A 12,540-nucleotide genomic window follows, 5' to 3' on the forward strand; every position below is an offset into this window, starting at 1 on the left:
TTTCATTAAGTGCAGGTGTTGTGTGCGAATATGGCACAGAAACAAGTTGTTTGTTTGTATTTGTAAGAGCCTGAACCACTGAATTAGCCACGAATGTAAATTAGTGGCTACAGGACAGAAGGGAAAATTCACATAACTATTTAAAAAGTGGTCAAAACTGACAATTAAAATACAGTTATAAGAATGAACTAGAAGTTGCATGCAACTTTTAAGGCTTCCATGTTGCATCAGTAGGTTTCAGATTTGAGCAGGCATTTGTAGTTTAAATGCATGTGTTATTAAATGTGTAATTTTCAATTCTAATCCAATGTAGTATACATTTGCATTTTTCATTTTTTGTCATTTGAAGTGTGTATTTCAATGTCAGTGAAGTATAATATTAATTTATTGATTGCATGCATCAATTTTGTAAGGTAGCTTTGTATTTTTCATTTAATTCTAGCATGTACGTGAAGTTTTCATTGTGTCATTTAAAATGCCGAATGCAAGTCTCAAGTTTGGCCACATGATGGAGGTAGAGGTCTACATAAGGAATGTCATGCTGTGGCTGACGTGAAGCTTTCATTTTGGTTGCTGTACAGCAGCCAGGTTTTATGTCCTATCAACTTGGCTTCATCAACTTTGACATATCTTTCTACTAGTTTAATCACTGACAGTTCAGTTCAGTTCAGTTCAGTTCAGTTCATTAGGCTATAGTTCGGAAAATATTTGCTTTCATAAGTGACATATTGTAACACAATTTGGTGAGTTTTTGAATTTTGCTGATAGGTTTTTCTGGGATCAATTTCATGCTTTTATAAATGTGTGTATTTTGCATTTGTGCACGGTAATTTTCTTGTGGCTGCCATGTTGTTGCACACAGTCACTTGCCTCTTGCAGACGTGATAGATAGCAGTGTCTAGGTAATACATGCAAAGTTTCAGGGCACTGGGCTTTAGAGTTCAGGAGTAGTAGCTGTTTTAATTTTCGCACGCGGACACATGTTAAATCCAACATTGCAGTTTAACCGTGCACCTCACAAACTTAATTATCAGGTTTTATGTTCAATGCACAGACATAGACATAGGTGCTGTGTTTCATGTGCGTACTGCATTCCAGTGTAGAGGTAATGTGATACTTGTCTGAAGCAACGCATACGTTTTTTTTAAAGGCCCACAGCACCCATGTTTTTCAATGGGGCAACTAGCCTTTAACACCCTTGGTAGGACTCTGTACTAGTGTCATGCATGCCAATTTGTGTCACAGTGGGTATAAGTAGCATGGATTAGAAGGCACCAAAGCTGGAATCAGAGAATGCTACATGGCGGACAAAGTGTGCTCCCGGGGAACTTCTGATGAACAAGCTTAATAGTGGGGCATAATGTATGCATGTGTATGAAGTGGCATATGCATGTGTCATTAGGTTTTGGAGAAGAAGATTACTGTTGCATTTCACAATTTAGACTCCTATCACAATATTTAGCAACACCATGACACCAGCATGTGCCGTTTTCACTGCATTTGTAGGTATATGTGGTTTCTACAACACTTGTGAGTTTTGTGAGTTTTCATGCATGTATGAGCGTTTTATGGACATTTGAAAGTTTCAAGTTTTCTGCATTGTACATACAGAATGCAATTTCCAAGTTTGTCCACATGATGGAGGTAGAGAGGTCTGCATAACTAATTTCAGTATAAGGTTGAAGCTGTCATTTTCATTGGTGCACAGCAGCCATGTTTTTTGTCCAATCAACTTGGCTTTTTCAACTTTGACAGATGTTTGTACTACTGTTAGTCACTGATATTTTAAGCACCGTAGGCTTAACTATGCTGTAGATATTCATTCATGCCATGTCACTGTTGGTGACAAAACTCACCACAATCGAGCATAACATTGTCATTTATTATTGTACCAAGTTTGGTGAATTTTTGAATATGGCTCATGGGTTTTTTCTGGGGTCAAAGTTCATGCATTTATAAATATGCATATTTTGCATACGTGCACAATCATTTGCTTGTGGCTGCCATGTTTTTGCACACAGTCACTTGCCTCTTGCACATTTGATAGATAGCAGTGTCTATGTAAGATATGCAAAGCTTCAGGGCACTGGGCTTTATTGTTCCGGAGTAGTAGCCATTTCCATATTCGCACGCGGATTCATGTTAATTCCAACATTACGGCTTAACCATGTACCCCAGAAACATAATATTCTAGTTGTATGTTCAAGGTATAGACTTAAACATATGTGCAGAGTTTGTGCATGGAAGCCTAATAAAAATCCTAACAGAAACAATATTCCAACATCGGTTTGATCACTCATGATCCGACGGGCCGACGTTGGCCCAACGCTGCTGTGCTATCTGGGTAAAATATGAAATATACAGTCACAGCCTATACAGTATATGTAGTTTCTTAAGAATTACTAATACATTTATATGTATGGGATCCATAACTTACTCAGTTTTCATGGCGCTAAATAAATGAATCACACATCAATAACATTGTGTGCGGCATCAACTTTTATTTTGTATGGGATTCCATTAAAAAATATACCATGTCCTGACCTGAATAAATGGATCAGGTAGTGGTTGTATTAATCACATATTTTTCAAGGTAGTGATGTATTTCTGCAGTCGATTGTAAGGTCGGGGATTGCCGGGTGTGGTGAACCCAAGTGCAGAGCACAATGGACAAATCAGGTCGGGCGAGGGATTGGCGAACGGGAACAACAAGGCAAAGCAAAACTCTAGGTCAAGGGCACTTAGCGGGTGGTCAAGAGATCAGGTGAATGGGCTGGTCAGGAGAATCCAAGAATCAGGGATCGAGAGACAAAAGCAGGGGACTGGTACACGAGAAAACAATACGAAAAATAAGGCTCGAAAATGTGACTCTACAGACGACGAGACTTTGTGATAAAAGCTGGGAACAAAGGCTATATATACACAAGGGGATAATTAATAGGGAACTAGGGGCAGATGCGGTGAGAAATGAGAGGACTAATCAATCAATAATGAGGTGAGTGAAGTGAAGATCATGGGGAAACACTGTGGCAAGGGCAGCCTCTGGTGGTGATCCTGGGAACTGTCAAGTAACGGATGTAACATCGGTAAAGCATCTATACTAGGATTACCATTATGCTAGTAGTGGTATACATATAGTTACATATAGTAATGAGGGTTTGCCAATAGAATTGCCAATATTTGCTTCTTCATGCAATTGATCACAAAGAAACAACATTTTAAAGATTTTAATAGTTTTATGTGAAAGCTAAAAACCGGGACATTTAAACTATTTCTAAATTAGAAATGTTAATTATAAATGTTATGACAAAACAGAATACTTGTATGCTAAAATCTCATTATTTTAGGATATAAAATTGCAATTTGATTGTCTATAATCAATCAAGGCATGTTCGGTGTTTGGTTTGGTGTTTTTATGCATTCATAGACTCCTTGTCCTCAACTCCAGTAGCAGTGGTCTGAGTCTCCTCTGGCTCTGGCTGTGACTCTGGCTCTTGCTTTGACTCTGGTTCAGGTACAAGTTCTTTCTTCTCCTTCTCCTCTGTAATCACAGGCTGGCTCTTAGTGGACAGAACTTCATCCTCCCCCATCTTCCCAGGTGCTATAACATTGAAACAACTGTAAAAACATACAGTCTTTCTTGTTTGGTTACTATTAAGAACATGGATCCAGGAATGTCAGCAAGGTTTGAGAGACAATAGTGTCTTCAGTCAGTGGAAAGTGCAGGTTGGGAGAAGAGATAGAGGAAGAAAGAGAAAAGGAGAAGGGTATCTGGAGTAGTGGTGCTGGGAAAAGGAGGAGGTCAAATGTTTCATAGAGGTAGAGTTTGAAAGGCTTAAGGGGGACTGTGCTTTTTTTATAAAGGGAACCCCAAGATATCTTGCTAATGTGTTTGTGCTTTGCATTCCTTGTATGCATTGTTTGGAACCCTGCTTTTTCTCAGTGATCCTTCACCAGGAGCAGAAGTCATAAACAGGTACTGATTACAAATTCAGTATCTGTATTTCAGAAAAGATAATGTCCTGATGGTCTTGTGTATTGAATCTGACTGCTAAATATATCCACCAATGTGTCTCTGTAAGTATTGCAGTGATATGCACCTGCTGTCTGCTGTTTTTTCTCCTCAGCTGGAGTCCAAAGGGTCATGCCTGTCACTTTTTCTGCCTTCCACTTCAGCACAGTGACACTAAGGGGATCTGCATCTTCAGCATCACCTTTGTCCTGGAAAGGATAAAACAACTGGTTCACCTTCCAAACAGTTGTTCCCCAATTTTCCTTATTAAAGTTACTTTTTCATTTTTTACTCAAGCTTTAGGTAGGTTCAGAGCTTCTTGCTCTGCACAATCTGTGATTGTAACACCTGCATTTGCAATTTTGACAACTTTAACAAATTACTGTTATTCTGGAACTTATGCCACTTTTCCCACTGGGAGATAAAATGGAGCATTTCCACCGCTGAAACAACTATCCATGGCCTGATGTATAATATAGTTTTCTTGTTTTACTGATCATTTAACATGTTCAAATAAATTAATACATATAAATAAAGTGTCAAAAGTATAGAATTTAAAACAAAGGAAAGTAATGTTAAGACATGTATAATGTATAATGCACTAGTTAGACCTCATCTGGAATGCTATGTACAGTTCTGGGCACCACACTTCAACAAAGATATTGCTGCTCTAGAGGCAGTTTCAGGTTTGAAGGGAATGTCCTACTTGGAGAGACTGAGGGAACTGAACCTTTTCACCCTGGTACAGAGGAGACTGCATGGGGACTTGATTCAAGTCTTCAAAATCATGAAAGGCATTGACCACATGAAACCAGAGGAGCTTTTCCAGATCGGCAGGGACACAAATGGAAATTGGGCATTTGGCATTAGGCATTCAAAAGGAAACAGGAAACACTTCTTCACACAGAGAGTTGTCACAATCTGGAACAAACTCCCCAGCGATGTGGTTGAAGCTGAAAATTTGAGAACATTTAAAATCAGACTGGACAGGATCCTTGGATCACTCAGTTATTAATGGACACCAAATGAGCACAAAGGGTCGAATGGCCTCCTCTCATTTGCAAACTTTCTTATGTTTCTAATATAGAGTATAATATATATGTGTGTGTGTGTGTGTGTGTGTGTGTGTGTGTGTGTGCATACTTACCTGTTCCACTTGAAGGAAGTCCCCTTGTTGCTCACATTCAATTTCAAAGATGTATTTTCCTGGTCCAAAAGGCTATACAGAAAACAAAATGATGTTAATCATGCTAAAAAAAAAAATAAAAAAAAATGTAATGATTCTGAATAAACTCCCATATGTTGGTGTAACTGTTTAAGAAACTGCTTATACTGGTGAGGGTCGCGGGGAAGTCGGAGTATATATATTACTGTATATGTTAAACATCATGAAGTTTGACCCTTTTAAATGATCACTGTATATGGTGTGTAAATATATGGTTCATTATTTTGCATTGTAAAATGTTGTGGGATACTTATTAAAAAGTGTTATATAAAATACAGACTATTATTATATTTTAAATATGCAGAAATGTTTAAATTAAACTTTACAGTGATGTGGAATTATAACATAATACATGTATGACAAAACATTATTTAGCACTAAAGAAAGCTTAACTGCTGAAATGTTTGCTGCTATTTCACTTAAGCACCTTTGAGCAATTTTTGCACCCGATTCCAAAAATTAATTAAATGTGGGTTCAGTGAAAATACATTTTCTTGTGGACATGGTCTTTTTCTAAAAACAGTGTGGGAACAGGATTTTTCTATTTCTTCAAAACATTATTTATTTAAGGTTTTGAAAATCAACCCATCAGACTGGATGTGTCAAAAAATATCATCACTTCATATAAGAACCCATATACTTGGCTTTTTTGTCTGTGTCTTTCAATGTTGGGCTTGTGGCTTACCTTGCTGTTGAGGAAATTTCCTTGAAATCTGTGGTTGAGATATATATATTCTCCAGCTCCCTCCTGCTGGCCCATTGCCCAAGTGCCTACATACTTTGATCCTGTATCCATGTATGTATACACACCCTGCCCATGCCTTGCAAAAACAAGAAAAATAAAACGATTGAGCCAAACACGTTTGAAGAAGACCTAAAATTCTCAGACTTAGTGGTATAATTGCTAAATTGTCTTACTAGTCTTTTGTGGAGCACATTTAGAAAGAATACAAATGAGAAATTACCAAACACAGAGAAATAGCCAATATAACAGAAGATAGTTTACATGTTGTTAATTACTGTCACAATCATTCAAGGGGCACAATTTTTCATCTTGATTTTCTGTTCCAGTTAATTCCTCAATCCTATGGGTTTGAATATTAATATTCCTAAGGCTGATGTTGTTTAACCACTGTGTTCTACTACAATGTTTAAGACATGGTTCATTAATGTTGATGAATGTACACCTCAGCATAAAATTCTAGTATGTACGAAAACTGGCAATAGTATAGCTGGGATTGGAGATGATTTTAGGATACCTCTTCCATTCCAAGGTGGAGGCCTTTACTGGATATACATTGTAGGTGCCCCATGGTATGTCATAATATTGTGTTGCCTGATAAGAGTTTCCCTATGGCTTGTGCCATGTCTTACCACAATTTTCTCCACAGTGGACTTTAAGAAACATGAAATACAATCTCTTGCACAGTCACATATGATACAGAATTGCCATGTCACATTGGAATCTATGTCCTATCAAAACAGGAACTGGTAGTTACTGTCATGGTCACCTAGCGCTCCCCCTCTATCCCCACTAGGGGCCGTCATTTCCCTGCCTTCTCCCTGCTTTCGTCACTCTGTCAATTAACATTCCGATCACCCATGTGCACTCCTGTTCTATCCCTCTGTTCCCATTCGCCCTGCACCTCCCTACCTGGTTTCTGTTCCCTTTATAATCCCCTCACTTCCCTCAGTCGTGGTGAAGTTTTGTCAGTTCCATCTGCATTACCTAGCCTTTTCCCTGTGCCTGTTCCAGTTCAAGTCTTTGTTCCCTCGAGCCCCGTATCTGTCTTGTTCCCTTGACCTCCTGCCTGTCTTCGCCCGATTGCCTGACCATCGCCTGTTCCCACGACCACGTCTTCACCCAGCCCTTGTTTGCCCTGATCCACCGGTACCCGACCCACGCCTGTCCGACCATCCCGCGATCCAGCACTGCACTTGGGTCCCCTGTTCCCGAGCCCCCGAGGCAAACGTGACAGTTACAAGCTGTATCAGTCTATTACGCTATATTTAATAGAGTGCCCTTCACAAAGAATTACCACAGAGTGCTTCACAGAGTCAATTTGTTATTAGACATAATATACATTCGGACTAAAACACACAACCACTATTTAGAATTTTACCTCTGGTACACTCAATCCATTGGGGAGGGTTGTCCTAATACTTTAAGTATTAGTTTGAATGAAAGAATTTCCAGGATTGGACACCAACCATGATCCACGTGTGTAGAACACGCTGTAATGCCAATTGGGAGCACATTTTCAATATTTAATTGTTTAACCACCATATAATATACCTTGGACAAAGGTATCAGCTAAACAAATCCATACAAATCAGGATAAAAGGCTGCATTCTCTATATGAATACTAGTAAAATACCTTTGGTGATTCATCCACTCCCCGTCATACGTGTCTCCGTTTATGTATGTGTACACTCCATGGCCTTGCCGCAGATCATCAGCCCAGCCACCTGTGGATAAATACAATCAGTGGTGTCATGCCATTGGGCATGTGCCCTCCCAAATCATTTTATTGTTCATATTTATTCCCCATGTTTCAATTCCTAAACCTAACTTAACAGAGAAGAAGAAGAAAAAAACCTTAATACTACTAACTACAGCACTTGCATTGTACTAAGGTACAATTTACTCCAGAACTATTCACATCCTTCGTAGACTACAGTGGGTTTTAGCGACATAAATGCAAGTGTACATTCAGTATTGTTGCATAAATGAATGACAACACTATTTTCAGACATTCACATATTGTATTGGACTTAGCAAAAATATATACTTTTTATATGCTTAGCAAGGATACAGAGCAGCATATTCAAATTTTTAAAAACAGCCCCTGTGACTGAAGTCTCCCCTGAAGCCAGCTGTAGTATCAGTAGTAGCAGCACCAGTGAGGTTCAAAAAGGTAGGAGGTGGTGATTATTGTTTAGGGTGACACAGTTGAAAAATAAATAGTACAACAAGACCAAATAAATGATTTAGTAATACATTTAAGTGGAACCTTATAAAAAGCTTCAGTTGCAATTACATTTACCTAATTGTTCATATAGTTTGTACAATTCAGGATGTACACTGAATTTTAAATTCTTTTTAAATAATCAGGAACAGACAAGTTTAATCGTGACAAAAGATCGACTGGCAAGAGATTAATATATAAGAAACTGCCTACCCTTACACTTTGTTTGGAACAAGCGAAGATGTTTTAACAGTAACTGGTATCAGAAATACCAGTGCCAAGAATACAATAAAAACACTGGTGCAGTACTATTGAATATGTGTATAGAGCAGTACATTAAAGTACACTTCATTTAAAATAAGATTTAGTTAAAAGCATTAAATAGCAACCATTTTTAACATTGTAATTTGTTTTCCAACTGCGCCGCACACACACCCGGCCATCCACGTGATGTAAAAGAAAACGTGATTCATCAGACCAGGCCAACTTCTTCCATTGTACAAACACAGACACAGAGAGCTTACGTTCTCGAGTCCAGCGAAATGGCAAAAGAGGACAAACCTGCGCTGACATCACATTTGATAGAACAGGAAATGGAAGGGACCTGGTCTGAGTGATGCACGCAGGGGCCTATGGCAGCTTTGATAGAGTGACGTTTCGATCACGTTCCTAAAGAAGTGCGCAGAAACCCATCCCCCTTGGGCAGTGCTTCCAACTTGAAAGATAACTTTTATTACAAAATACATGTTTTAATATTTAATTCTGAACACTTTATGACCACTGCAAAGAAGTATTAAGATGAAAATAAAAATAAAAAACAAACTTCTTGAATGTGTGAATGTAGTAGTTTTAAATAGATATAATGTAAATATATTATTATTTTGTGGGACATAATATCAGGAAGTTTTGAAAAATTTTGAATAATAATTATAAGAAGATAATTAGCTTTTTAGAAAAAAAGTAAAATGTCCAGCGGTGAGATGTTTATGATGTTTAAAATAACACTTTAGTTTTAATGGTATGGGCTGTTTTTCATGGGTCAGGGTAGGCCCCTTAGTTCCACTACACATACACTGATCAGCCATAACATTATGACCACTGAAAAGTGAAGTGAATAACACAGATAATCTCGTGGGTGGGATATATTAGGCAGCAAGTGAACATTTTGTCCTCAAAGTTGATGTGTCAGAAGCAGGAAAAATGGGCAAGCGTAAGGATCTGAACAACTTTGACAAAGGCCAAATTGTGATGGCTAGACGACTGGGTCTCCAAAACTGCAGCTCTTGTGGGGTGTTCCCGGTCTGCAGTGGTCAGTACCTATCAAAAGTGGTCCAAGGAAGGAAAAGCGGTGAACCGGCAATAGGGTCATGGGCGGCCAAGGCTCATTGATGCATGTGTGGGACAAAGACTGCATAGCCGGAGACCAGTCAGGGTGTCCATGCTGACCCCTGTCCACTGCCGAAGGCGCCTCAAATGGACACGTGAGCATCAGAACTGGACCATGGAGCAATCCGGCCGGAGCCTCGGTGTGTCGTAAGAGATCTGGCCCGCGTGAGGTGCTCCTCTCTCAGGTCGCTGAGAACGAGCACTGCTAGCCCTCCTAGTCCGTGTGTGTAGGCCTTGGTTTTAGATCCCGCTATGGCTGGTGGTCTACTACCCTCGGCCCCCTTGGACCCCGGACTCCGTGTCACCCGGTGTCCCTGGAAACCTTGGCACACACGATATGGTTAAGCCTATGGGCCTACGCGGCGCTTGTATCCAGCACCTGGTGCTTGGTATACACAGTGTTCAGTCTGGCAACAGTAAGGTTGCGTATGGCTCGTGTCTCAGCGCCCCAGTGTATATAAACGTTGCCGGGTGGAGATGCACTTACAGTGGCTGGCCCGCTAGGGGCTCCACTTGTTGCAGAGGCGTTTCAGTTGTTGTGTGCCCCTGGGGCAAACACTGACCGGCGTTTCCCTGTACACGCGCATGTGTGCTCGGCGATGAGCTCCTCTCGCCCCCGCCACTGTGCCGCTTGCCGCTACTACACCTGCCACGGCAGCTGCACCCCCTGTGGCAGCGTGCCTCTCCTGCCGTGCAAGCACATGAACGACAGGGAAGAGCGGCGGAGCAACGCCCACGGGCTCTCTCCCCCTCTTCTGAGTCGTTGTTAGCCCCCTTCCCGCCACGCCATCGGCGATGGAGAACCGGCTTCACAGACAGAGGTAGAGATGAGGCCATCCTTGTCCTGAATAGCAGTATGGACCACATCTGCACCCTCCTATCTGCACAGGCAGCGCAAACAGCAGCCCAGACCCTGACCCCACCACATCTCGAGTCTCCACTGCAGGCCCATGTACCACGGGACAGACAAGGACAGCAGACAGGTAATCTGGGAGGAGGACCGCCTATTACTCAGCCCGCACGCAGGTTTGAAGTCAGAAGCGGAGCTCATAGAGGGGCAACCGACCTCGTCACCCCCAACTCCATTGAGCAACAACACTTCCCCTGTTTCTGTAAGTCAGGACCGGGAGTTTTGGGTGGTTTTCCAGAGGGCTATGGACTGGTTGCAGATCCCCTGGCCCTCTGACCCCGCCCCCCCACGCTCCAGGTTCGAGAGGGAGCACCGGCCGCAGCAGCCCACATGGGCCCTCCCCTTATGTCCTGACCCCAGCGGTCCGGCATGACATGCATCAGGAGGACGGCTGATGGACGTCCGCCCCCTCCCCCTCCTGCGCCTCGAACCTGTGATATTCCAGTGGTCTCTGTCCCACCCGTACACCTCCCAGCAACTCCAAATTATAACAGTTGGCTACTCCCCATAGTTTCAGGCCCGTCCACCCCGCTTCTGAGGTGTGGTGTGGCCGTGAGTGAGGAACCCGTGGCAGTGTGTGGCACTTCACGTCAAGATTGCTGCTCTCGTGGAGAAGTGAGCAATTTGCAAGGCGCCCCCACTGGGGCAGCACAGGGGATTCTCATCCCCACACTTCCTAGTTCCCACTGATAATGGCGGTTTGTGACATTGTGTTTGGCCCCTTGCGTTGCCAGGGGCTCCACGTCTTCAATTATGCACTGGTGCCAGAAAGAGTTGTCTCTATACACGCGTGTCTCTCCCTCTTCTGACTGAGAGCTCGTGTCAGGGTGTCCCCTTGCCAGAGGCTGCTGGGCCTCCTAGCGGTAGCATCACAGACCCTCCCCCTCAGCCTCCTCCGAAGTCTTTACAGATGCATCCTCGCCGCGATTATGCATGCCAAGTCACAGTCACTCCGGCGTGCTGGAAGGCACTCCGTTTATGGTGGAGCCCTCACAATTTGACCCCCGGTGTGTCCCTGGGGCCAGTCTACCACTGAGCAGTTATGACGACAGACACCTCCAAGCAGGGTTGGTTGGACGTGGAGTCCGAGGCAGGTAGACGAAGCCAGCACGGGCCTTCCATATCAACATCCTGGAGTTACAAGCAGTACTCCTTGGACTGTCTCATTTCCTGCCAGTCCTGCGGGATAGACATGTGCTAGTTCGGACGGACAACACAGCGGTGGTCGCCTATATCAACAGGCAAGGAGGTCTCTGGTCGCACAGACAGTACTGTCTAGCACGCCGTCTGCTTCTGTGGGCGCAGCCACGATTCCACTCCATCAGAGCAATTCACCTCTCAGGCCTAGCCAACATGACAGTGGACCTCCTCTCTCGGGCTCCCTGGTCTTGGAATGGTGCCTCCACCCATCTGTGATACAGCAACTGTGGAGCTGGTTCGGTTGGGCGGACGTGGATCTCTTTGCCTCGGCAGAGCCCACACGCTGCCCACTGTGGTTCTCCGTCCAAGACCACTCAGGAACCCTAGGGATCGACGCACTAGCCCACATGTGGCCGCGCTGTTCCCACTGTTCCCCCTTCTCCCGGTGGTCCTGGACAAGGTCAGGAGAGAACGAGCAACAGTTCTGCTGATAGTCCCTCGGTGGCCTCGCAGATTCTGGTTCCCAGACCTGATCGCCCTCCTCCATGGAGAGCCTTGGCAGCTCCCAGTGAGAGCGGACTTGTTGTCCCAGGTGCAGGGCAGACTTTGGCACCCCAATCTGGGCCTCCTCCAGCTCTGGGCCTGGCCCCTGAGCGGGAGCAACTGATTGCCTGGGGTCTGTCGGATGCGGCAGTAGCCACTATTCAGTGGGCGAGAGCTCCCTCTACGAGGTCGCAGTATTCCTACCGCTGGCAGACGTTTAGCACCTGGTGCCAAGACGGCGGTCAAGACCCAATTCATTGTCCCATTGGGGTCATATTACAGTTTTTACAAGAGCTGTTGAACCAGGGCAAGTCCCCATCCATGCTCAAAGTGTATCTGCTGGCCATCTCCACAT

At 43.3% G+C, this 12,540-nt stretch overlaps 1 protein-coding gene across 4 annotated transcripts in view; it reads right to left on the reverse strand.

Annotated features, from left to right (window-relative positions):
* Nucleotides 1-2,481: 2,481 nt before the first annotated feature.
* The window catches only part of rsph1 (radial spoke head component 1), a 31,289-nt gene continuing 21,230 nt past the window's right edge, over nucleotides 2,482-12,540 (reverse strand). For all 4 annotated transcript variants that reach the window (XM_066707100.1, XM_066707098.1, XM_066707097.1 and 1 more), the window contains 5 exons: nucleotides 7,616-7,706; nucleotides 5,923-6,058; nucleotides 5,160-5,231; nucleotides 4,101-4,221; nucleotides 2,482-3,601 (listed from right to left, as the gene is read on the reverse strand). In XM_066707100.1, coding sequence (XP_066563197.1) covers nucleotides 3,414-3,601; nucleotides 4,101-4,221; nucleotides 5,160-5,231; nucleotides 5,923-6,058; nucleotides 7,616-7,706 — 608 coding nt within the window. In that variant the 3' untranslated portion in view covers nucleotides 2,482-3,413. The remainder of the gene's footprint in view (nucleotides 3,602-4,100; nucleotides 4,222-5,159; nucleotides 5,232-5,922; nucleotides 6,059-7,615; nucleotides 7,707-12,540) is intronic.

The sequence above is a fragment of the Amia ocellicauda genome, chromosome 6, assembly GCF_036373705.1.
Source record: "Amia ocellicauda isolate fAmiCal2 chromosome 6, fAmiCal2.hap1, whole genome shotgun sequence".
NCBI classification, from domain to species: domain Eukaryota; kingdom Metazoa; phylum Chordata; class Actinopteri; order Amiiformes; family Amiidae; genus Amia; species Amia ocellicauda.